We start from the raw sequence: 27,568 nt of genomic DNA on the forward strand, positions 1-27,568 counted from the left end.
AGCGCAAAATTTGCGGGGGGCCATAAAGGGGCGCGGGAGTGCTATTTAAAAAAAAACAGGCAGCACAGCGGGGGGTACCCCGCAGGTACAGATATTTATCTCACTTACTACAAACCAATGAAAGGTCCTCTTTAAGGATAGTGGAGGGGTAAAAAGAGTGGTAATGCCCCCTTGCAGGGCGTTACACATGTAGGGGAAGAGGAGCTAGCAATCAATTTTGGCTCCTAATATGGCATTTGGGAAGTAATGCTCTCAATATGCACAGCATTATTGAGAAATCCTCTTGCAGATGCAGATTTTAAACACTTGCATACACTTCCTCTGAAACCAGTTCATCGGAAAGACAAGACCGACCAGCACAGCAATAATGTTGAGGGCTGCGCTGCTCCTCCTCATGCTGCTGAGTGACCAGATTAGAGGTAAGTCCTTACCAAAATGTAAGTGTCCCTTGTGATTTGATAAGATTTGTTCTCTTGGCACTCAGTAGTCCTTTTTGTACCTTTTTTGGATGAAAAAGGTTTCCATTCTGATTTCTTAAGGACATATGCGATAAGTGGTTGCTTAGACATGTTCCTCTTTTTGATACCATCATGGTGCTACAGTTTCAACATATCAGAAGAAGTGACAACTTAGATTCATCCATTCCTTCTTTCAACAAGTCTTAGCAATTTTTTTAAATATATATGTCCAGGATCTGAAGTGGTGCCTAATTTTTCAGGACGGATCAAACTATAGGGAGTGCAGACATTACAATTGTACTCAGGTGCTGGAACTTGAGGGAGTCCAAATGATCCCTCTGCCTCATATGAGGAGACCAGTACTGTAAAATACATCTGATAGTTGGGGCTTTATTATGGACTTTGCATTAGAGTCCAGATGCTTGAAGTTGGTGGGAAGGGGTCAAGGCTGATTCTAGCTTTTATGCTGCTTGAGGCTCAAATTGAAATGGCGTACATACCTCTTACAACCAGTGATGTAGTCACTGAGGCCTAAGAGGCTGAACGTTAGGGACAGAAACCATAGGCTCAGATGACCCTCTGTAAACTGCCGCCACCCTCGGAAGCAGATCAGCTGCCGCCTGAGGCAAGATGCTCATCATGCGTCATGGCAGAAGCATCCCTGGTAGGGTTGTATATAGGTATCTTATTAACTTTATATGTCTTGTTTGAGGTTGGCATTGAATGTGTGGCTCTAAAGCAGTGCTCCTCAACTCTGGTCCTCAGGGCCCACCTGTCGGTCATGTTTTCAAGTTTTCCTTACTATTGAGCAGGTGATATAATTAGTGTCAATGCATCAGGACTTAGCCCAGGTGGGATATTCTCAAATCATGATTGGCAGGTGGGCCCTGACGACTGGAGTTGAAGAACACTGCTCTAAAGGATTGAAAGAAACTACACTGAGTTGGTGTGGGCTAGATAGTATCATTGGACAGCCCTTTTCCTGGTGGAGTGCCGCTTCTTGTGACAGAACCTTAATTTTTTGGATTGTTTTCCTGAAACAGTGCCACTTTTGTCGATGGGATGCATTTGGTATTGTAGCTCTATCACAATGCAGTAAGTCAAATGCAGTAAGACTTTCTCACACAATGTTTTTGGTCTTTGGCATACGGTACATACATCAAACATGTATCCACACTATACAGTTGCATATATTGCCTATTGATTCCCACTGTGAGAAAAAAAAATTAGCACAGTATAATTTTTTTATTGTAAATTATTATGGGCTATGCTTTTCAGTACAGCAAAAAGGTATTCCTATCTATGTATGCCACACAAACACATACCAAGTAAATATACAGTATGCTCTTTTGGTATATGTCAGGCCTATTATAGTATAAGGAAGAATTTTTTGAGATATGTCGGGCCCAATTCACAGGATATTTGTGGTGTGGACAAAGTCTTAGCTACTAAGCCGCCCATGGTGGTGGCTGCAGTCATGTGTATTGTTCAGTGGTGGACTTTTATTTTAAGAGAACCTACAATATCCTAATACATTTTTACTAGTGAAAGTGACTGAATCCAATAAATAATGCCCGAAGTACCGAAGGTGGGTTTGAAAGAGGTAGTATGGGATTGCATGGTGTATCACATGATCCATGTCAGCTAGCTGGCAGCTCTGAGTGAAGTGTTGATGTCATTTTCCAGAATTTTGTAACTGTGGTGAGCTATGGTCACACTACCAGTTAGCCCTTCCATTAAGCCCAGCTTGTTTTGTACAGCTGTACATTTTGGATATTTCAAAAACATAGCAAGATATATTATTATTATCATTATTATTATTATTTATTATTAAAGCGTCATTCATTCCATGGCGCTGTACATATCATAAGGGGTGCACATACATAATACAGACAATTGCAATAAGCATGAACAAGACGAGTTACAAACTGGTACAGAATGAGAGAGGGCCCTGCCCGCGAGGGTTTACAATCTACAGGGTATGGGAGAAGGACACTGTAGGTGAGGGTAAAGCTGCTCATAGGGGTATAGCAGCAGCAAGATCACTGTAGGCTGTAGGCTTGTCTTAAGAGGTGGGTTTCAGGTTTCTTTTGAAGAATTCCACTGTAGGTTAGAGTCTGAAGTTTTGGGGTAGACAGTTCCAGAGTATGAAGGTGCATGGGAGAAATCTTGGAGAAGGTTGTGGGAAGAGGAGAGGAGAGAAGAAGGTCTTGTGAGGATCGGAGATTGCGTTTGGGGATGTTTCTGGAAAGTAGCTCAGAGATGTAGGGAGGGGACAGGTTGTGGACGACCTTGTATGTATTTGAAACTGAATTCGCTGAGCAGTGGGGAGCCAGTGAAAGGATTGGCAGAGGGGAGAGGCAGAGAAGTAATGGGGGAGAGGTGGATTAGCAGGGCAGCAGAGTTGTAGATAGTTTGGAGGGGTGCGAGGGTGCTAGATAAGAGGATGTTACAGTAGTCTAGGCGGGGGATGATGCATACATGTACAAGCATTTTTGCAGACTCCTGCAGGAGGAGGAGATATTTTTGAGTTGGAGGCGGCAGGTGGTGGAAAGGGCCTGGATATGCGCTTTGAAGGGCAGGGCAGAATCCAAGGTTACTCCAAGGCAGCAGACTTGGTTGATCCGGGAGAGTGTGCAGCTATTGATGGGGGAAAGATGGTAAATTCTGTTTTATCCATGTTAATTTTTAGAAAGCGAGAGGAGAAGAAGGAGGATATAGAAGATAGGCATTGTGGGATTCTGGATAGTACGGTAGTGATGTCTGGACCAGTGAGGTAAATTTGTGTGTCGTCAGCATAAAAGTGATACTGAAAGCCAAGGGACTCTATGAGCTGTCCCAGAACGAAGGTGTAGATTGAGAAGAGCAGGAGTCCTAGGACAGAGCTTTGAGGGACACCAACAGAGAGGGGATGAGATGAGGAGGTGGTGTGAGAGTGGGAAACACTAAATGTCCGGTCTGTGAGGTATGATGTGATCCAGGAGAGGGCCAGGTCCATAATGCCAAGAGATGATAGAGTTTGTAACAGGAGGGAGGGGTCGACTCTGTCAAAGGCAGAGGACAGGTTAAGGAGGAGGACAGAGTAATGCTGTTTGGTTTTGGCAGTTAGGTCGTTAGTGATGTTGGTAAGGACAGTTTCAGTTGAGTGGTAGGGTTGGATTGTAGCCGGTCAAAGAGTGAGCAGGAAGAGAGGTGAGAGGACAGTTCATGGTGGACATGTTGTTCAAGTAGCTTTGAGGTATATAGGAGAAGTGATATGGGACGATAACTAGACAAAGCATAGCAAGAATCAAACCAGGCCCCCCACACAGGACAGAAGGGTTTCTGCCTAAACTCTTTTCAATGACCCTGCCTCATTTGCTAAAAGTTGTTCCTTTAGAGGATAGAATCCTGACCAAGTTTTCACATCCAGTAGAGAAGGTCATCCCAACTAAGACTGGGCCCCCTTTTTCCCTGGGCCCCATAGCAGTCGCATGGTCTGCCGCTATGGTAGTTACGCCCCTGGGTCAAGGGAAGGCTTTGAGGATTTATCAAAACTGGTGTAAATGAAACTGGCTTCAGTTGCCCAAAGAAACCAATCAGATTCCACCTTTCATTTTTCAGAGCTCCTTTAGAAAATAAAAGGTGGAATCTGACTGGTTGCTATGGGTAACTAAGCTAGTTTTTCTTTACACTAGTTTTGATACATCTCCCCCCATAGGATTTAGCAAAGTGTCATGGCTTAAAGGGGTTGTCTCACTTTAGCAAATGGCATTTATCATGTAGAGAAAGTTAATACAAGGCACATACTAATGTATTGTGATTGTCCATATTGCCTTCTTTGGCTTGATTCATTTTTCCTTCACATTATCATGGAAACAACTAGTGTATAATGTGATGGAAAAATAAATCAAGACAACAAAGGAGACAATATGGATAATCACAATAAATTAGTAAGTGCCTTGTATTAACTTTCTCTACATGATAAATAACATTTACTGAAGTGAGTCAACCCCTTTAAGTAATAAATGAAAGCAACTTTGGAGTGAAAGGAAACCTGTCAGGATGAGCATGTGTAGTACCCTCGAGCAGGGATACTTTGAACTCTGGACATTTGTGAACATTTGCCCGTGTTTCCCTTATTCAAAGTCATCAACTCCTTACTTTATTTCACTTTAAAGGGTTAGCTTACATTGGCTTATACTGTTTAAGATTGTGTAACTGTATTTTATATGTATGTTGTGATATATATCCTGCTCATTTGCACTGTGTTTGCACAGCACTGTGGAAAGTGTTAATGAATATTGCGAGACTTTTGGGACTTTCTAGCTAATAATGAGAATCTAATAATTTTCCACAGTTATCCTAAGGGTTAAAAAAGAATATGTTTTGGAGGAAAAAAGCCAGACTTGTTTACCACCCAAACAAGACAGATTGTCCTTTTGGTTTAACTTATGTCTGATGTGTTTATGTCTGGAAAAACCTGTTTCCTCATTCCCATAGATTATCGTTAAAGTTCTAATGCAAGTCCATGAGAGATGGAAAGTGTAACATTGTATTTGTTTGCGCTGAGTTTCTCCACTCCACCCCTCCCCTCCAACTAGAAGGTTCTAGTTCAGCTAGAAACTGTATATAAGGAGAGCAGTCAGAGCCCCTAGCTTTCTGCAGTTAGGGACCAGTGCTTGGAAAGGAAGACTGCAGAAGTGACCAGAAGAAGCCTCTGAGATGGGGACACTGAGCCACAGACCCTGAGTCACCAGCCCTGTGACCAAGGAACCAGCCGGAGCTACAGACTATGGGCCTCCAGGTTTGTCCAGGGAACCAGCCTTCTAAGAGAAAGAGGGGGACAGCTAGCTCAGGCCTTTCCTCAGCATTTACCCATTCTTCTACCCAGGAGGAGACTGAAGAAGCCAGCCCTATGCCTCCCCTGAATTGTTTTGCATCTGAATTCCTCCAGTAAAGAAGCAGACTGGTTTACTGCAGACCTTGACTCTCTGGACTTATTTCCTATTGGGGTGCACCCTGCCATCCCCTCCAGAGAGAAGCAACACATGGTGACACCTCGACGGTGTCCAGGGGACCCAGCATAGTATTGAGGCCACCCCAAACCTGGCCACTGCACATGGTGACACTAAGACTGTGTCCAGGGGACCCAGCGTAGCAATGGGGCCACCCCAAACCTGGCCACTTCACATGGTGTCTAAGCTGAAGGCAGCATGTTATGGAGCAGAAGGAGTTGAGCAGATTGATATATAGTTTTATAGGAAAAGATTCAGTGTAACTTGTAATCACGATCATTTATTATCATTCCTATGTTCATTCTTGGCTTTGCAGTCTAGGAGACAGTCCTATCAGTGACTGACAGCTATCGCTTTACGCACAGTCCTAGAAGGAAGGCTGTCAATCACTGATAAGACCGCCTCCTGGACTCCAGACCATAGAATGAGCAGGCATTGTGCAGTGCACTGTTTATATAGGTAAAGTGATATCCAATGGTAAACATAACCTTGTAAATTGTTTTAACCTGAGAGGCCCACCCTCACAGGCCTTCCTAGGAAAGTGTCAAGTTTCCCACCCCCTGAAACCAGCCCTTGACATGGGGTTGAAAGATGACTACTATAGAGCTTTTAGTGACCAGGTCAGATGTTCCAAAAGCACAGATTTATCAAACTGGTGTAAAGTAGAACTGGCTTAGTTGCGCATAACAACCAATCAGATTCCACCTTTCATTTTTAAGAGCTCCTTTGAAAAATGAAAGGTGGAATCTTATTGGTTGTTATGGGCAACTAAGGCTACTTTCACACTAGAGTTTTTTGCGGATCCGTCATGGATCTGCAAAAACACTTCCGTTACAATAATACAACCGCATGCCTCCGTCATGAACGGATCCGGTTGTATTATGTCTTCTATAGCCATGACAGATCCGTCTTGAGCACCATTAAAAGTCAATGGGGGACGGATCCGTTTTCTATTGTGCCAGATTGCGTCAGAGAAAACGGATCCGTCCCCATTGACTTACATTGTGTGACAGGACGGATCGGTTTGACTCCTCTTAGTCAGACGGACAGCAAAACGCTGCAGAGCGGAATGGTGACTGAACGGAGGCAAACTGATGTATTCTGAGCGGATCCTGTTCCATTCAGAATGCATTAGGGCAAAACTCATCCGTTTTGGACCACTTGTGAGAGCCCTGAACGGATCTCCCAAACGGAAAGCCAAAACGGTAGTGTGAAACATGTGATGCCCGTTGCCGTATTGCGGACTGCATTTGCGGATCTGCAATACACGGGCACCGTTCTGTGGCCATTCCGCATCACAGATGCAGACCTATTCATTTCAATGGGTACGCAAATCCGGAGATGCGGAACGGAAGAACGGAACAGTACGGAAGCACTATGGAGTGCTTTCTGGGGTTCGGTTCCATGCTTCCGCACCGCAAAAAGATAGAACTTGCTCTAAATATGCATCAGAACTTTGCGGAAAAATGCATCAGTTTTATTTCGCCAGTTGGCAGATTTCTTATTTTAGGGCTGTATTGCCTGTATTGTGGTATAAAACAAAGGAGCCTGAAAGGGCTCTGTAATTCACACCTTCCCGACCAGCGCCGTAATAGTACGGCGCAGCGGGACGTGACTTGCCGCCCAGCGCCATAGTATTACGGCCCGCTGATCGGGCAAGTGCAGGAGCTGCGCCTGCCCGATCAGCTGCAGGGGACCGGCTGTTCCTGTTACCCGGACCATTGTTGTATGCGCCGGCATCACTGAAAACACTGATGCCGGCACATTAACCCCTTCTATGCCGCGGTCAGCGCTGACCACGACATAGAAGTGGTTTGCTACAGGTGAGGGAGCCCGATGGCTGTGGCGGGGACCCGATGGGTGAGAAGGCAGTCCGATGCCGTGCAGAGGCTGCCCAATGCCTTGCACGGCACTTGCATGGCATCGTGACCTGTCTTCTACGGGTGCCCAGGAGATCCAGCCTCAGGCTGGGTCTCCTAGTCAACCTGTTAGTGTATTATTTAGTGTAATACACTAACAGGCAATACATTACAATACAGATGGGGGGGTAAAAAGGGTTAAAGGGATTATCCCACAAAATAAACATATTGGGGAAAATTTATGAAGACCGGCGATTAAGACGCTGGCTTGCGCTGGCGGTTCATCTGCCTCAGTTGTGTAGAGGCGTCGGCCTCTACATGACTTAGGCGGACTTTACACTTGTCTTCCTACGCTGGCTTCCTTGCTGGCGTAGATTTAGATTGTTTTCTACACCTAAAACAGGCGTAGAAAATGATAAATGAGACGGGCCTGCCAGCCCTGTACCTCACAGATCCAGAGAATTCCCAATTCATTATTCCAATTGCTCTGCTAAATTTATATCATGCTGGAGGCTCTGGGCGTGCCCTTTCTGCTGCAATTCAGGGTGAAATGAAAGGTGGAATCTTTCATTTCTAAGCCAGTTTTCCTTTGCACCAGTTTTGATAGATGAACGCACAGCACCCGCACTGAATCCGGACCCATTCATTTCTATGGGGCTGTGCACATGAGCGGTGATTTTCACGCATCACTTGTGCGTTGCGTGAAAATCGCAGCATGCTCTATTTTGTGCGTTTTTCATGCAACGCAGGCCCGCAAGTGCGGATGCAGTGCGATTTTTTACGCACGGTTGCTAGGTGACGATCGGGATTGGGACCCGATCATTATTATTTTCCCTTATAACATGGTTATAAGGGGAAATAATAGCATTCTTAATACAGAATGCATAGTACAATAGGGCTGGAGGGGTTAAAAAAAATAAAAAATAATTTAACTCACCTTAATCCACTTGTTCGCGCAGCCCGGCTTCTCTTCTGTCTTCATCTTTGCTGTGCAGGAGGAAAAGGACCTATGGTGACGTCACTGCGCTCATCACATAGTCCGTCACATGGTGATGGATCATGTGATGGACCATGTGATGAGCGCAGTGACGTCACCACAGGTCCTTTTCCTCACAGATGAAGACAGAAGAGAAGCCAGGCTGCGCGAACAAGTGTATTAAGGTGAGTTAAATTATATTTTATATTTTTTAAACCCCTCCAGCCCTATTGGACTAAGCATTCTGTATTAAGGATTCTATTAGTTTCCCTTATAACCATGTTATAAGGGAAAATAATACAATCTACACAACACCTAACCCAAACCCGAACTTCTGTGAAGAAGCCCGGGTTCGGGTCTGGGTACCAAACATGCCGATTTTTCTCACGTGCGTGCAAAACGCATTTTCCCACGACGCACCCGCATCTTAGGCCAAAAACATGACGCCCGTGTGAAAGAGGCCTAAGGCCCTTGAACATGATGCAGATTTGGTCAGCGTTTTGATGTGATTGCACTTTCAGATTGTAGCTTTCTATAGGTAAATGCCGGTCATGGAGTCATCGAGGCGCATTACACAAGCCTGCCCAGGTCTGCTCCTGGCATGTCTGGAATCTTGCGCATGCGCCATAAATCCTTTTTCCCTTCTCCTCTTCTGACATGCGCTGGAAGTTAAACAGAAGGGAAAGGACCTGTTACCTTTCCTGACATGTTTCTTTTAGTAAATAGCTGTATTCCTCATGAAAGAACAGTTCTGAAGCTTTATTTCTTATAACTTTGTGTTGTGCCATTCCTCTATTATTGCTCCCAGAAATTTAGGAATAAATTGACAAGTGGGTGTTACCAGGTGGTGGCGTGTCTGTATACACTTTCACATTCACTAATCAAAGCTCACACTATCAGGCTGTAGGAACGCGCCCCCTTTGAAAAGGGGAATGGCAACACCCGATTGTTTATTGGTAATTTGTCATGATACGATGATTAAGCGCTATTTACCTATTTCTCATGTCTTTGCTGAAATCTGCTGGAGATTTTTTGTCCTTTTTTGTAATGAGGATTTTTTTGGGGTACTAACAACAGACAGAGATCTTGAAAATGATGAGGAGACACAGGAGACCCCGATCTATCCTAGTCTTATGAGATCCGTAATCCTTTGGTCATTTCCTGCAGGTTTAAATGGAATGCCGGAGGGACAGAAATATGAGGTGGTCTTCCCTCGAAAACTTCATGCACATCATAAGAGAGATACTCAGGTACAGTACCCCCCTCAGGACATGGAAGAAAAAAAAAATGAACATGTACTTTAAATAATATATCTTAAAAAATAATAGGCCACAGAATAACTGGGGTGTTCATTTTGGATGATCCTTTTTTGTTAAAAGGGTCCCTGAACTATAACCTGATTGCAGGGTGTCCTAAGAGAACCCAGCAAATGTCCAGTTTCCTGCAGCACCCCCACAGGCAAAGTGAAGCATTGCACAGGTTATACTGAAACCCTGGGCTGTCTATGGGATACACAGTATCCTGGGTAATGCAGAGTGAGAGAATCTCTTTGTATTCAGATAAATATGTTGTAAAATAACATTAATTGTTAAAGAGGACCTGTCACCTCTCCTGACACAACTGTTTTAATAGTGTAGCGCACCCGTGGGTGTACCTTAGAAGTGGAATAGTAGGTTCAGATCTCTCTTTGCTCTGGTGAACTCCCTTTTTCTTCCCCAATACTCAGACACAGTTTATATGAACAATGGGCCCGTTTATTTTCAACAATGTGACCCTCTGAGAGCAGAAAATGCCAGCAACTCACTACCATTTTAGTCTTTCTCCTTCCAAGAAACAATCCACTCTCTCTCTGGTCCCAGTGCAGTATACAGCTTGATCTTCTGTCTGGCCAGACAATCCAGTAACTCTCTCTTGAACTGCATCCACAGCATCCTTTACCAACCTTCCTTGCACATCCAACAAAACCCTCCCCCTCAGGAACTGTCCTCTCCAAACTTGGTTCCTAGTGTGACACAGCAATCTTTTCTAAGTACACCCCTAGTGGGCATAACTGTGCACTGCAACTAATGAGGGAAAGAAAAGAAAAGGTTTAGCATTAAACATCATCATTGCACAAAAAGCTATGGGGTGTTACACTCTCCCCCCACTTAAAATGTCTTGGGTCCTCCCAAAGAATGGCTCAAATCTAACGTTTTCTTTTTTTGTTTTTGTTTTTTCGTTTAGTGTACAACTAACTGAACATTGCCACTGTAGTCAAATGGGACATTCCACCATGGAGTGTCATTAGTACACATTATTGTGGGGAGAGGGTCACCTTTGGAGCAAAGAGCAAAGGGAACATGAGCGTAGACTCCTCGATGTGCAGTGCTCACAGGTTCTTGAGTACTATTTCCCATAGTGTCATATGTGAGTCTCTGTGGAGGCCTTATCTGTCTGGGTGGCCTTAGTTCAGAGGTGTTGACTGGGGAGCATGCTTCAACAGGTGGTGCATCATTGACACACTCACACTTTGTTTCTGCAGTAGTCACGTCCTCTATTTCTGGAGTAACCTGGGAGTCACCCACACTTGAATTGACAGCAAACAAAAGGTCATTGTCCATAGTAGGCAGGGGAAAACTCTCATTTTGTTGCTCATTCAGGGCCAAAGAACCCTCCAGACGAATGCCTGTTTTGGATTGGTCAACTTGACAAGGGACGAACTCTAGAGCATTAGCATTCAGATCGCTTTCAATGGGGTTGTACATACTATCATAGAAAAGTCCATCTATACCCCACTCACTATCACTGTCTTCTTCCCCATCAAGGGGGGTCACTGGTTCTTCAGCTGACGGAGTAGTCTCTCCTTTTCTCTGCAGTCTGCTGGACCGCCTTGAATTTGATTTTCCTTGTACACGTTTGGGTTCAGAATTTATTATCCTCACAGTTTCTGCTAGGGGCATCAGGTTGTTGCGATGCCAAGTCTTAATTGGTCCTTCCTTTCCTTCAGGGCGAACCTGGTAGACTGGAATGTTTGGTAGTTGGGAGCAGATTATGTAGCGATCAGAACCCCATCGATTTGCTAATTTGTGCTTGCCTTGCAGGCCCACATTCCTCAAAAGAACTCGGTCCCCTGGCTGAAGATCATGTGCTTTCACTTTCTTGTCATAGCGAGCCTTATTCTGTTGATGTCGCAGTCCTGAAGAGATTTCAGCCAACTCATACGCTTGCTTAAGACCTTTCTTGAGTCTCTCCACATAGCTAGTGTGAGAGTTCACCGGAGTGTCATCAGCAGAGACTCCAAATGTCAGATCGACAGGGAGACGAGCCTCTCGCCCAAACATTAAAAAGTAAGGCGAGAACCCTGTGGCATCATTTTTTGTACTGTTATAGGCATGCACCACTGTTGCCACATGTCTACTCCAATGACTCTTTTTTTCAATAGACAAAGTCCCCAGCATGTCAAGTAAAGTCCTGTTGAAGCGTTCAGGCTGGGCATCCCCTTGCGGATGATATGGGGTGGTGCGACTCTTCTGCACCCCCAAAAGTGTCAGTAGTTCTTTTACAAGTTTGCTCTCAAAATCACGCCCCTGGTCAGAATGAATTCTCTTTGGTAGACCATAATGGACAAAGAACTTTTCAACAAGCAGTTTAGCCACTGTGAGAGCTTTCTGATCACGAGCAGGGAATGCCTGAGCGTATCTGGTATAATGGTCTGTCACAACCAACACGTTGCTAATTCCCCCTTCGTCAGGTTCAATACTGAGAAAGTCTATGCATACAAGTTCTAATGGTCCTCCACTCTCTAACTGTCCCAAGGGAGCAGCTCTTGTGGGCAACGTCTTTCTTTGAATACAACACAAACAGGAACGGCAATAGTCTTCTATGTCTTGCTTCATACATGGCCAGTAAAATCTGTCTCTCACGAGCCCCAAAGTTCTGTCATAACCCAGATGGCCATGTTCATCATGTAACGCACAAAGTACTGTCTCCTTGTACTTCTGGGGGAGTAATAACTGCCATTTTTCACTATTGACGGTACTTGGGGCCCTCCTGTATACAAGTCCACTTCGTATTTGCAACCGGTCCCACTCTTTGACCAACAGCCTCGCCATTGGGTGGGCATCTGTACGAAGAATGTCAACTTGGTTCTTCTCTAAGGCTGCCACTGCTAGTTTTCCTAAAGGATCTTCTTTCTGATCTCTTCTGAGATCACTGTGGCTCAAAACTGGTAATGAAGAAGCCTGCAGAGTGACTGGATTGCAAAAGGATGAAGGTAGACTTTCGGCTGGTAGAACTAGGCTCTGGGCACAACACTCACTTCTCGACTGGACTGTTGAAAATTTGCACATAGCTCTCACTCCTGGTGCAGGTATTTCTACCCATTCATTATCAGGGTGTAAATCTTCATGAGGTCTACGGGATAGACCATCAGCATCTCCATTCTGTGTGCCCGGACGATACTTCAGACTGAAATTGTAGTTGGACAGAGCAGCCATCCATCTATGTCCAGTGGCATCCAACTTTGCAGTAGTCTGTATGTAAGTCAAAGGATTATTGTCTGTCTGAACTTCGAACTCAGCCCCATGAAGGTAGTCATGCAGTTTATCCACTACAGCCCATTTCAAGGCAAGAAATTCCAATTTGTGGGCTGGATAGTTCTTTTCTGTGGGGGATAGACTTCTGCTAATGAAAGCCACAGGCCTCAGCCCCTTGTCTTGCTCTTGATAGAGAACTCCTCCCAGACCTTCTCTGCTAGCATCTACATGGAGTGTATAGGGCTTAGTCGAGTCAGCATAGGCTAGCACTGGAGCATGAGTAAGACAATGTTTGAGCTCTTCAAATGCTTCATCACACTCAGAGGTCCAGCGGCCCTCAATACACTCTTTAGGCCCTCTTGATCCCCTCACTTTCTTCAACTTGAAACCTTCATCTGAGTCAGTGAGATCCACATTACTTTGAAGCAGTTGGTTTAGGGGTCGGGCTGTCTTGGCAAACCCTTGTACAAATCTTCTATAATAGCTACAGAACCCAAGAAAAGAGCGCAACTCTGTGATGGTTCGGGGCTTAGGCCAAGATGTCACTGCTTCAACTTTGCTGGGATCTGTTGCTATCCCCTCTGCAGACACCACGTGTCCGACATATGTCACTGATGGCTGGAAAAATTTGCATTTGTCTAAGGATAGTTTCAATCCTTCTTTTTCAATCCTATCCAACACTTTCCTTAGCCTTGCCTCATGCTCTTCTAAAGTTTTCCCGAAGACAATGATGTCATCCAGGTAGACAAGTACTTCAAGAAGATGCATATCTCCAACTGTTCTTTCCATGAGCCGCTGAAAAGTTGCTGGTGCGTTTGATAGGCCTTGGGGCATGTCATTGAACTCAAAGAACCCCAGAGGAGTGATGAATGCAGTCTTTTCTCTATCTGTAGGATCCATTGGAATTTGGTAGTATCCACTCCTCAGATCTAACACACTGAACCATTTGCTGCCCACCAAACAATTAAGTGCATCCTCTATCCGTGGGGTGGTGTATTGATCAGGGATGGTTCGCTGATTCAAAGTGCGGTAGTCAACGCACATGCGTATTGATCCATTTTTTTTTCTGACAACCACAATGGGGGAGGCATAAGGGCTTCTGGACTCCTGAATCACCCCAGCGGCTTTCAGTTCCATCAAGTGCTGTCGTAGGTCCTCCAAATCTCCCGGAGCAACTCTTCGTGAGCGTTCCCTGAAGGGCCGATCTTCCTTCAGCCTGATGCTATGCATTGCACTCTTAGAACGACCTATGTCATATTCACCTGCAGAAAAACAGTTCTTCTTTTGCTTTAGCATCTCTTTAATTCGAACCATCCATTCTGGTGGCAAGATACCACCTCCTAAGTCAACATCTTCCAGGTTCAGTTCATCTATATTGACGTTATCACTTGGAGGCAAAGGAGTGGCAGCATATACATTTCCCAGACGGACTTGAGAGCGAAGGATAATGGGAGTGCTCCCCTTGTTCTTCAACCCCACTGACAAGGTATCATGCGGGTGCTTCAATTTGTCAGCTGGCCAGACCTCTGGTATTAACTCCAGACCAGGTGGCAATTCTATTTCTGAGCCCATCTCCGTCATGAAGTGGGAGGTAGTTGCCTTTCCACACATCCTCACCTTTGCCCTTAGACAAGTTATTCTTCCTGGTTGAATGACATGTTCTCTTCCGGAAGGGGACCAAACATGCCCAATCTCTTCTTTTGGGTTGATCTTCTCCTTTTTCAAAGCATAGTACACTGGTTTTAAGAATGGGTGAAGTGAAAGACAATTCTCAGCCAACTGTGGTCTCAACAATCTCCGAATAAAATCTGTATTTGTCCCAACCAACATGGCAGCTTCTCCCTTCTCTTTAGGTCTTGGGCACACAACAGCTAGAGTGTTAACTTCTTCGCTGATCCCCACCACTGAGGTAGGGAACTCTAACTTGAGTGAGACGTAGCCATCATATGGGAACTTTGTGTCGCTCAGACCCCAAATCTCCAGATCTTCCAGTCTTTGAAGCGGCAAGTGTTTCAGTTGCTTCTGATAAAAGTCTCTGAATAAAATAGTAACCTGAGCCCCAGTGTCCAACAAAGCTTTGCTATAGATTCCTTCTATTTTAATTGGCACTAGAGGGGACGGCCCAATTAGACCAGCTGGCAGCTTCTCATTCCTTGTTCTTTCCACTGCCTTACAGTCGGCATGCTGATGAGCGGTAGATGGTAGTCCTAAAACTTTTGCTCTCTCCTTCAAAGAATCAGGCCGTGTTAGTCTTCTGTCATCTGAAATGTAAATGGGCGAAGAATTCGAGGCAGGGGTTCTTTCCTTCATGGTGTTATTTATGGAGCGCTTTAAACTTGGGCACACAGTTGGCTCCTTCACTGAGGCCCTCTGAAGTTTCCCTGCTTCGAGTTCGCCAAAAACATTTCATTTACTCTCCTTAGATTCTCAGGATTCGGACATCTCCGTCTCATGTGTCCTGTCTCTCCACATCGGTAACAGAATCCAACAAATGCTCTTGATCTGACTGCATTCAATTCTCTTCTGACTGCCATACCTGTGGATGCTGCCTCTGTTTGCTTCTCTTCTGCTAGTGTCTTGACTGTCTTCTGTAGCCCCTCTACTGTCTTGACAATCTGTGTTATTGCATCTGCTAATGTGGCCACTTGTGACTGTATCTGTGATGCTTCGGAACTAGAGGCGCTGTGAACCATTGCTCCTGTTTGTACCTGAGAGGAGCTCCTCTCTTCCAATACAGCTTCTTCCTCTCTGACAGCTTTCACCAACTGATGATACATTAAAGGTGTCTGGTTTGTTTGTGCCCGCATTTTTATCATGATGGGATCTAGAGGCAATGCACCCTGAAATATCTGCTGAACTCTTTTCTGATCTACTTGGTCTGAGTTTATCCCCTTCTTGAGCATTAGTTGATGAAGAATTCGATCCAACCGCCTAATATACTGGGACAATTTCTCCCCCTCCGTCTGATAGGTATGCGTGAACTTATATTGAAGCTCCTCCACTGTCTCAGTTCGCCCAAAAACATCTTGTAAAGCGTTCAAGTAGTCTCTAGCAGAGCAGGCCCTTTTGCTCAGTCTTAGATTTCTGATCACTTCTGCGGCCGCCCCTTTGAGACTTTCGGCAACTCGCTGTTTCTTAACAGCTTCCGACACATTCCATTCTTCTATTACTTGAAGCACTTGATCCAGCCAGGGTTCAAACTCCTCCTCCCCATTTGGTGTGGGCTGAGTCCCTGAGAAGAACTTTAACTTGCGGTATTCAGATGCCAAAGATTTCTGGCCCAGAGTCGCACATTTACTCATTACTTCGGTCAGTGCTTGTACTAACCCAGAGGTGGTGACCATGTCATTTGCATCTACTGACTTGTTTCCAGGCAAAAACTCTGGTCGAACCAATCTAGCTTTGAGTCCCTCTTTCCCAAATTCAAAGTCCTCAGGGAAATCTAACGCTGACACTGGTGTCTCCCACTCAAACAGAACATTGGTCCTCTCCTCTTCTGTGTCCCTATTTACTTTGATATCTCTAATTAAACAATGTTCTCCTGGGATAATCTTTTCCATCAAATCATAAAGCTGACGGCGGGACATTTCAGTACTGGGGACTATTAATGCAAGTGCTTTGTCTAAGTCCACTCTACAGGTCTGACACCACTCAGTGACTAACTTTGAATCCATTTTGTTGTCTTTACTGTGCTTAAAAAAAAAGGGAAACAGAGTTATGGTCTGAAATGGAATCCCGGACGAGCCCCCAAATGTAGCGCACCCGTGGGTGTACCTTAGAAGTGGAATAGTAGGTTCAGATCTCTCTTTGCTCTGGTGAACTCCCTTTTTCTTCCCCAATACTCAGACACAGTTTATATGAACAATGGGCCCGTTTATTTTCAACAATGTGACCCTCTGAGAGCAGAAAATGCCAGCAACTCACTACCATTTTAGTCTTTCTCCTTCCAAGAAACAATCCACTCTCTCTCTGGTCCCAGTGCAGTATACAGCTTGATCTTCTGTCTGGCCAGACAATCCAGTAACTCTCTCTTGAACTGCATCCACAGCATCCTTTACCAACCTTCCTTGCACATCCAACAAAACCCTCCCCCTCAGGAACTGTCCTCTCCAAACTTGGTTCCTAGTGTGACACAGCAATCTTTTCTAAGTACACCCCTAGTGGGCATAACTGTGCACTGCAACTAATGAGGGAAAGAAAAGAAAAGGTTTAGCATTAAACATCATCATTGCACAAAAAGCTATGGGGTGTTACAATAGCTTCATGCATTTCCCATGCAATAACAATTCTGGAGCATCTGTTCTTATGGCTCTATGTTGTGTCATTCCTTTATTATTTCTACTAGAAGTTATGTATGAATTGCTATCAGTCTGCAGTAAGGGTACAGGGGGAGGTAACTAGTTGGGGGGGTATACCTGCACAGTCTGAATATGGCAGCACTGATTGGATAGAGTGAGTCTGTGCAGGGACACACCCCCAACTGGTTACCTCCCCTCTGTACCCTTACTGCAGACTGCTAGCAATTCATTCATAACTTCTAGTAGAAATAATACAGGAACGGCACAACATAGAGCCATAAGAATAGATGCTCCATTGTTATTACATGGGAAATGCATGAAGCTATTAACACAGGCATGTCAGGAGAGGTGAATGGTCCGCTTTAAATCCTATAAAACGCATATCTTTCCACTTCCTGACTATTTTGTAGTAAGTAATGTGTGGTCTTCTCTCAGCAGAGTGAATATCCTGACCTGGTGCAATATGGACTTGAAGTGAATGGTCAACCTATGGTCCTTCATCTGGAGAAAACTGAGTGAGTCACCTCTGTGTGTTGATGTTGGCTTGTTCCTGTTTGGTCATAATCTTGAAAAAATGTTTAGATATTTTTGGGGTCATTTATAAAACTGGTGTAAAGTAGAACTGGCTTAGTTGCCCATAGCAACCAATCAGATTCCACCTTTCATTTTTGACAGCTCCTTTGGAAAATGAAAGGTGGAATCTGATTGGTTTCTATGGGCAACTAAGCCAGTTCTACTTTACAGCAGTTTTATAAATGATCCCATTTATTTTAAGATTTTGTTGGACTTCAACTATCACCAGTTCTTTTCTATGAAAATGGGCCAGGCAATGTTAAAAATAACAAGGAAGGGGTTACTCACCTCCGCCGATCCCTTGCCACTATGCCGTTCCAGCACTGGTCAGGTCTACACTGCTCTGCACTTCCTGTACCGACTTGACACACTGGAAATGCCAAGAAAGACCTGCTTAGCCAATCACTACCAGAGGTGGATTGGCGCTAATGTCAGTGATAGCTTGTGTTTGCTGTGCGTCAAGCTGGGACAGTTAGTTCAGAACAGCAGGGACCTGGTCCTGGTGTCTGTGTGCGCCCAATGGTCAGGGCAGGGGTGGAGCTGTAGGGGATGCAGGGGTAGCAGTCGCTACCGGGCCCAGGAGCCTGAGGGGGTCCAAAGACCCTTGTGCCGCATAAGAAGACACCGGTATTATAGAAAGTGCATGCTGGTCAACTTGCACCTCTGGCTTGAGGGACGGGGTTATGCCAAGAATTTGGCATGGGGGAGTGGGGGTGCCATTTCCATTTTTGCCTCAGCCAGCACAAAGGCTATGTGCCACAATGAGGGCCCAAGCAGAACTCTTGCACCAGAGCCCATGAGCCTTTAGCTACGCCCCTGTCAATGGGTGTATGAACATGAGCAGTGCTTTTCACTGACCATCTGTCCATTTAGGAAAAATCGCAGCATGTTTTGTCTTCATCCATTTTCCACGCAGGACAGGCAGTAGGTCAGTGAAAAAAAAAATTCTGAACCACACTGAAGATTTTGAACTGATTGCATCTGCACGGAGACAAAACACAAAAACTTAACAGATGTGCAGAAAACGCTGGAGCGAAATGAAGGCAAAACGTCAGTTTTTCACTGACAGAACTTGGACAAGTTCTGTATTGCTCATGTGAAATAGGATTTAGGCACATGGCCATATCCGTATTTTGGTCCGCAAACCATATATTCTGTGTGCATTCCACATTTTTCTCAATCCCATTAATATAAATGACTATTCTCATCTGCAATACAGACCAGAATAGGACATGTTCTATAATTTGCGTAAAGGGACATGTGGATGCCCAAAAGATAAGAATGCGTGCACGGCCCCATAGAAGTGAATAGGTCGGTGTGCAATCCGCAAAAAAATGCAGATACCACATGGATGAAAAATAGAGTCATGTACATAAAGCCTCACGGTGTGATATATTCTAATAAACTCCTGTTCTTCTCGCAGAGACTTAATATCTGAGAATTACACAGAGACTTATTACCTAAAAGATGGTTCCCCAGTTACCACCAGTCCTGAGATAAAGGTAAGTGGGTCCTCATATAACTTCCCTCTTTATATCAAACATACATACCTGCTATGGTCAAATTTCTTTGAAGAACCTAAAGAACATGGGTTTTTTTGAGTGTGAGAAGAGACCAACATGAGCAGATACATGTACCAGTTCAATAGGCTTCCATATATCTTCTTTTGGAAGATATTGGATAATTTTTATTTTCATATGTTTGGTTCAGTCTAAAAAATCTTATATAAAAACCACTGAAGTACAACCACCCAATGTGACTGATTACAAGAGGGCAAAAGGGGCAATGGCCAAACAGCTCCACCACCCAATGTTATCCAATCTTCCCCAGCAGATCAAGAATGGTAATATTCAGGATGTTCTCCTCAGCTCTAGACACCAGGCAGCATTGGAATCTGCCCTCAGACACAATAGATTGGATTAGATCAGGTCCTGCAGATATCTGTGGGATCCGTCGGAAAATGATCTAACCATGTATTTCTTGTAGGATCATTGCTTTTATCAAGGGTATGTGAAGAATGACAACGACTCACAGGTCAGCCTCAGCACATGCAATGGATTAAGGTGAGACCATAATAATGACTTTTACCTAATCTGTTGGTCTGGTGTTGTTCCCAGTCTACTCCTAATTAAAAGGGATTATCCAGTCTTTCGGATCCCCAGAGTGGAGAGCAGCTAGACAGAGCACCTGTGGCAGTGGAGGTCCTGCATTACACAGACATCAGACTGATTTGGATGGTCACTGTGTAATACTTCATTTCCCCTGTGGTGGCGCTGTAGGGGAATGGTGCCTAGCTTTCCCCACAGATTGCAGGTGCTCTCTGAGAGTCCCAGCAGGAACCCTTATTACTGATATGGGGTTGTCGAAGGTGGAGATCATCTTTAATATGAGGGGCTATAGATCTGATTTCTGGAGAAGCCGAACTGACACAAACTTATTGTAAAATTTTCTTTTAGTGGCATAATTACAACACAAGAAAAAAAATTCTTGATTCAACCTCTGAAGATGTCAGAGACTGGAGCACATGCTGTCTACCAGTATGAAGCCCAGGAGCAACCAAAAACATGTGGGGTGGATGACACAAGTGTCAACGAGACAATAATGACCAAGATAGACTTCTCAACTACCAGTGATGAGGTGAGAGAGAGAAATCTATATATCTGTCTATCTATCTATCTATCTATCTATCTCCTATCTATCTATCTATCTATTATCTATTTATCTATCTATCTATCTATCTATCTCATATCTATCTATCTATCTATCTATAGAGTGGTGTGCTGCTACTTATAGTTCTACAAATAAAATATATTATTGTCATGGTAGCTTGCACCTGCTATCCATTTGGAGGTGCTGGTTCATTCTTTGATTATTTCTATCTATCTATCTATCTATCTATCTATCTATCTCCTATCTATCTATCTATCTATCTATCTATCTATGTCTATCTATCTATCTATCTATCTATCTCCTATCTATCTCCTATCTATCTATCTATCTATCTGTCTACCAAGCCACTCTGTCTCCTCCAAAGTATTTAGATATAGGACAGTGACATGTCTCTATGTGTAAAGTATCCCTCCATCTATAATATGATATGGAAATCACTCTACTTTATCTTCATAGAAACAAGCATTTCTAAAGTCAAGAAAATATATCCAGCTTTATATGGTAGCGGATAATTCTATGGTAAGAATTTGTGCTGGAATTATTCTGCATATGTAACATGCAGTATATGTTCTGTATAGGTTGTGTGAGCACACTTGATGACTTGCTTAATTCTTCATCATCTCCTTTCTTCTAGTACAATAGATTTAACCGCAGAAATGGTGAAATCAGGCAAAGGATATTTAGCATTGTTAATTTCGTCAATCAGGTAAGTTCGTGCAGTCATGTACAATAGATATGTATGTTTAGAAACTTCTTGGAGATTAATTTTCCCTCTGAATACAATACTTCCCTGACACTGGGCTCCAGAGTACAGCACAGATGGCAGATGGTTAAAGTAAAGGTGAAGGGAAATAGAACCCTTTTGTATATGGGAATCATTGAGGGCCAAGTGGTCCAAACTGGAGAGCTACTAAGTAAAAGACTTGGCTTGTCCATGCATTACGTGGTCGGCTGTTTACTTTAATGCACGGCATAGAATACGACATTTTCCTTGTGGTAACAATGACCAAGTCACTCATCCTCCATGTTATTACTGTATATCTATCCTCATCCTTAGGTGTATAAGCCCTTAAATCTTTTTGTGGCTCTAACTGGACTGGAAATTTGGGGCGATAAAAACCTGTTTGACGTGGTCACCTCCGCTGACACCAATCTAAGGCGCTTCTCTGAGTGGAGGGAGAAAAAGTTGCTACCTATCAAACCTCATGACAATGCTCAGTTCCTAACGTAAGATTCTCCTATGTATATCTAAATCTGTATCTCATATCTATCTATTTGTGTCCTATCTATCTATCTGTATTCTATCTATCTATTATCTATCTATTTGTGTCCTATCTATCTATCTATCTGTATTATATCTATCTATCTATCTATCTATCTATTATCTATCTATCTATCTATCTATCTATTTATTATCTATCTATTATCTATCTATCTCATATCTATCTATCTATTATCTATCTATCTATCTATCTATCTATCTATCTATCTATCTATTTCTCTATGTATAACATGGCTATCTATCTCATATCTATCTATCTATTATCTATCTATCTATCTATCTATCTTATCTATCTATCTATCTATCTATCTATCTATCTATTTATTATCTATCTATTATCTATCTATCTATCTATCTATCTATCTATCTATTATCTATCTATCTATCTATCTATCTATCTATCTATTTATTATCTATCTATTATCTATTATCTATCTATCTATCTATCTATTTATTATCTATCTATTATCTATCTATCTCATATCTATCTATCTTATCTATCTATCTATCTATCTATCTATCTATCTATCTATCTATTATCTATCTATCTCATATCTATCTATCTTATCTATCTATCTATCTATCTATCTATCTATTTATTATCTATCTATTATCTATCTATCTCATATCTATCTATCTTATCTATCTATCTATCTATCTATCTATCTATTATCTATTTATTATCTATCTATCTCATATCTATCTATCTATCTATCTATCTATTTATTATCTATCTATTATCTATCTATCTATCTATCTATCTTATCTATCTATCTATCTATCTATTATCTATCTATCTCATATCTATCTATCTTATCTATCTATCTATCTATCTATCTATTATCTATTTATTATCTATCTATCTCATATCTATCTATCTTATCTATCTATCTATCTATCTATCTATCTATCTATCTATCTATCTATCTATTATCTATTTATTATCTATCTATCTCATATCTATCTATCTATCTATCTATCTATCTATCTATCTATCTATTATCTATCTATCTATCTATCTATCTCATATCTATCTATCTTATCTATCTATCTATCTATTATCTATCTATTATCTATCTATCTATTATCTATCTATCTATCTATCTATATATCTATCTATCTATCTATTTGTGTCCTATCTATCTATCTATCTATCTATTATCTATCTATCTATCTATCTATCGCAATAAACATGTAGTTCAAAATAAGTAAATGACTGCAAGATATGCAAAGCCACTCAGTGCACAGTGAATGCTGTAAAAATGAATCTCCCCCCCCCCCCCCAAAAAAAAATAAAAAATTATCGAATTGTGTTTTTATTTTTCACCCTTTAAAGATTTTTTTCCAGATTTTTTTATATGTAAAGTAAACGGCGCTATTAAAAATTACAATTTGTCATGCAAAAACAAGCCCTCATACGAGTATATCAGGAAAATAATTAATAACAAAAAACATTATAGCTTTGCAAGGCAGGAAGGAAAAGTGAAAACATAAAAATGCTTGCACCTCCAATGGATTGAATCCACCTTGTGTTTCCCAGGAACATTGATTTCGATGGCAGTACTGTGGGTCTTGCATGGATCGGCACACTGTGTAGTAATACGAATTCTGCAGGTGTTGTACAGGTAAGACATATATTATTAGAAAAGACATCACAAAATGATGTTTTTATTGCCCACACCCAACAAACTGAAATAGTTTACTGTATAAAAACGATACATATTTAATGTATATACAGTTGCAATAAAAAGTATGTGAACCCTTTGGAATGATATGGATTTCTGCACAAATTGGTCATAAAATGTGATCTGATCTTCATCTAAGTCACAACAATAGACAATCACAGTCTGCTTAAACTAATAACTCACAAAGAATTAAATGTTACCATGTTTTTATTGAACACACCATGTAAACATTCACAGTGCAGGTGGAAAAAGTATGTGAACCCTTGGATTTAATAACTGGTTGAACCTCTTTTGGCACCAATAACTTCAACCAAATGTTTCCTGTAGTTGCAGATCAGACGTGCACAACGGTCAGGAGTGAGTCTTGACCATTCCTCTTTACAGAACTGTTTCAGTTCAGCAATATTCTTGGGATGTCTGGTGTGAATTGCTTTCTTGAGGTCATGCCACAGCATCTCAATCGGGTTGAGGTCAGGACTCTGACTGGACCACTCCAGAAGGCGTATTTTCTTCTGTTTAAGCCATTCTGTTGTTGATTTACTTCTATGCTTTGGGTCGTTGTCCTGTTGCAACACCCATCTTCTGTTGAGCTTCAGCTGGTGGACAGATGGCCTTTAGTTCTCCTGCAAAATGTCTTGAAAAACTTGGGAATTCATTTTTCTTTCGATGATAGCAATCCGTCCAGGCCCTGACGCAGCAAAGCAGCCCCAAACCATGATGCCCCCACTACCATACTTCACAGTTGGGATGAGGTTTTGATGTTGGTGTGTGTGCTGTGCTTCTTTTTCTCCACACATAGTGTTGTGTGTTTCTTCCAAATAACTTAACTTTGGTTTCATCTGTCCACAGAATATTTTGCCAGTACTACTGTGGAACATCCAGGTGCTCTTGTGCAAGCTATAAACGTGCAGCAATGGGGTTTTTTGGACAGCAGTGGCTTCCTCTGTGGTATCCTCCCATGAAATCCATTCTTGTTTAGTGTTTTACGTATTGTAGATTTGCTAACAGGGATGTTAGCATATGCCAGAGACTTTTGTAAGTCTTTAGCTGACACTCTAGGATTCTTCTTCACCTCATTGAGCAGTCTGTGCTGTGCTCTTGCAGTCATCTTTACAGGACGGACACTCCTAGGGAGAGTAGCAGCAGTGCTGAACTTTCTACATTTATAGACAGTTGTCTTACCGTGGACTGATGAACAGCAAGGCTTTTGGAGATACTTTTATAACCCTTTCCAGCTTTATCCAAGTCAACAATTCTTAATTGTAGGTCTTCTGAGAGCTCTTTTGCGCGAGGCATCATTCATATCAGGCAATGCTTCTTGTGAAAAGCAAACTCAGAACTGGTGTGTGTTTTTTTATAGGGCAGCTGTAACCAACACCTCCAATCTCATCTCATTGATTGGACTCCAGTTGGCTGACACCTCACTCCAATTAGCTCTTGGAGATGTCATTAGTCTAGGGGTTCACATACTTTTTCCACCTGCACTGTGAATGTTTACATGGTGTGTTCAATAAAAACATGGTAACATTTAATTCTTTGTGTGTTATTAGTTTAGGCAGACTGCGATTGTCTATTGTTGTGACTTAGATGAAGATCAGATCACATTTTATGACCAATTTGTGCAGAAATCCATATCATTCCAAAGGGTTCTCATACTTTTTCTTGCAACTGTATTCTGGGGTCCACTGTGGGGAAAGATACATTTCTCACTGGGTCAGCTGCAGTAGTTGTCTATTGTGTATGAATTGGTGATATCTACTTCTTGTTGGGAACCATGTAAACCTGGACTAAGATGGAAATTTCAGGTCCTGGTGGTTCAGTGGAGAAGGCAATGCAATTCCGCAAGGTCGAGTATGTGACATCGAGTCTTCTTTAGTCACTCACCAATTGTGATACTGGAGGACTCACAGTAAATGTATTCCATATTTGGATTCTATTAGCAATATTTAGTCCAAATGTGGCCCCAACAAATCTGTATAAGATATGTTTCCTCTATTTATAATAAAATAAAAAATAAATAAAAAATCACATGGCTTACCCGTGGGGGAATTTAATGTTTCCTGTGTTCAGTGGGAGGAGAGATTATGTTCCCTGGTATCCAGTGGGAGGAGAGATTATGTTCCCTGGTATCCAGTGGGAGGAGAGGTTATGTTCCCTGGTATCCAGTGGGAGGAGAGGTTATGTTCCTTGGTGTCTAAAGGGAGTAGAGGTTATGGTCCTCTGTGTCCATTGGTAGGAGAGATTATGTTCCCTGCTTTCCAATGGAAGGAGATGTTGTGTTCCCTGGTGTACAGTGGGAGGTAAGGTTATATTCCTTGGTGTCCAATGAGAGTGGAGGTTGTGTTCCCTGGTGTCCAGTGGGAGGAGAGGTTATATTCCTTGGTGTCCAGTGTGAGTGGAGGCTATGTTCCCTGCTGTCCAGTGGGAGGAGAGGTCATGTTCCCTGGTGTCCAATAGAAGGAGAGGGTATGAATGGTAGGGAGAAGAGAAAGATAGGCGGCACTGCTAGAAGTCACAATATATATATTTATGTATCCGGTCCTCAACTACCTGCCCCTTTATACGCCTTCGGCGGTGCACAGCCTTGACAGCATAACATATGGTGAAGTGAAGGGTAATAGAATAGGCGGCACTTACCAGCGTAGATGAAGCGATTCTTTATTCATATAAAAGATAAAAAGTAACTCTTCGGACTGGAGCGTATGGTGCGGTAGAACCCAGATGAAGGCGACAGCCATTTCGCGCTAACTTGCGCTTCGTCAGGCCAGTGTCATAGCTGCGCTCACGTGCGCATTTTATGCACGTCACTGCGTCGGGTTGTCTAAGCAACCAAGGCGCTAGACCTCATTGCAACCGCACTGGATACAACAACTTTTATGTGGCGTCACAGAGGAAGGTCAGATAAATACACCCAGATCATTTCTGTCATTGAGTCCCAATGGACCTACAGCACTAGCTTTCATAATCCACATGGATTCCCTCTGCAGGAGTGCACGGTGCCTGTCCCCACCTCGGGACCTAAATGGCTCCTGCTCTATCCCTGCAAAGGAAATACCCTGTGGATTACCACCATGTTCATTGCGGACATGTTCAATGAACCTGGTGCAGCCTTTTCCTGTTTTTAGGGAATTTAGATGCTCTCTAAACCTCTCAAATAAGGGGCGGATTGTTTTTCCTATATAGAAGGCCCCGCACTGCTGGGCACCTTGTTCCTGAACCTGCTTTTTACTATCTTATCCTTTATGGTATGACACTTTTTGAAGGTTATGAGTGGCCTGTTATTTGCAACCACTTCCAAACCTTCCTCATTTTTCAAAATATCCCAGTTATTACAGATAGCTCGTTTAATGAGGTTTGCTGCGGGACTATATTTGAACGTGAAGACGAATCTTTCCATTTCATTATGGGTATTTTTCCTTTTCCTATACAATAGCTCTTGTTGAGTGACGGAACCTGCTTTTTTTCTGGCTGTGTCTACATCCCTCTCCTTGTATTCCTCTGACTGTCTGTTGTATCCCTCTTCAGTATTATTTATCCGCTTAAGCCGCATGAATTGGCCGTAAGGTATAGATTTCTTGACACTATCTGGGTGGAAGCTCCTGTGATGCAAAAGGGAGTTTGTGGCTGTGGGCTTTTGGTGGCCACTGGTGTAAATGCAATCCTCTCCAGCCTCTATATGTACATCCAGAAATTCAAGAGACTGGCCCCCGAAGTTGAGGGTAAAGTATGGATTAGCTGTAGTGAAGACAAACCTGTCTTCAAAAACGGCCAAAAACAAGTTTGCATACGTGCAAGATACAGGTGTACCCATAGCAGTTCCTACCCTCTGCCTATACCATTGGTTATCAAATGTGAAGGCATTGCAAGAAAGAATGAAGTTCAGTGCCTCAGCAATGAATTGGCAATACATGTGTTTGTTATCAGTTTTTCTAAGCACTTGACTGATTGCCTGGACTCCTATATTATGTGGTATTCTAGTATAAAGGCTTTCCACATCCAGCGACACCAATGCGAGTCCCTCGCGCCACTGAAAGCAATTGATGGCCCGAAGGAAGTCACCAGTGTCACTCAAATAGGTGGAAGCCCTAGATAAAAGGGGTCTGAGCAACCAGTCAACATATTGGGAGAGAGGTTCTTTTAAAGACCCTATCCCCGATACAATGGGGCGGCCTGGAGGAGCTGTGAGAGATTTGTGTATTTTAGGGACAAAATACCAGGCCGGCTTGTTAGGATGTTCTGGTATTAACTTCTCAAAC

General features: G+C 42.9%; 1 protein-coding gene across 6 annotated transcripts in view; it reads left to right on the top strand.

The window, feature by feature from the left end:
* The first annotated feature begins 205 nt into the window (after positions 1–205).
* Positions 206–27,568, top strand: part of LOC120986150 (zinc metalloproteinase-disintegrin-like crotastatin) — a 50,568-nt gene continuing 23,205 nt past the window's right edge. For 2 of the 6 annotated variants that reach the window (XM_040414532.1, XM_040414533.1), the window contains exons 1-10: positions 208–419; positions 9,458–9,540; positions 17,538–17,617; positions 19,099–19,177; positions 19,662–19,738; positions 20,132–20,312; positions 20,802–20,864; positions 20,980–21,051; positions 21,403–21,572; positions 23,168–23,252. In XM_040414532.1, the coding sequence (XP_040270466.1) occupies positions 368–419; positions 9,458–9,540; positions 17,538–17,617; positions 19,099–19,177; positions 19,662–19,738; positions 20,132–20,312; positions 20,802–20,864; positions 20,980–21,051; positions 21,403–21,572; positions 23,168–23,252 (942 nt within the window). In that variant the 5' untranslated portion in view covers positions 208–367. Of the gene's footprint in view, positions 420–9,457; positions 9,541–17,537; positions 17,618–19,098; positions 19,178–19,661; positions 19,739–20,131; positions 20,313–20,801; positions 20,865–20,979; positions 21,052–21,402; positions 21,573–23,167; positions 23,253–27,568 lie in introns of all 6 variants that reach the window. The other 4 variants (XM_040414534.1, XM_040414535.1, XM_040414530.1 and 1 more) reach the window with 3 other exon arrangements.

Source organism: Bufo bufo, chromosome 1 (assembly GCF_905171765.1).
Source record: "Bufo bufo chromosome 1, aBufBuf1.1, whole genome shotgun sequence".
Taxonomy (NCBI): Eukaryota; Metazoa; Chordata; class Amphibia; order Anura; family Bufonidae; genus Bufo; species Bufo bufo.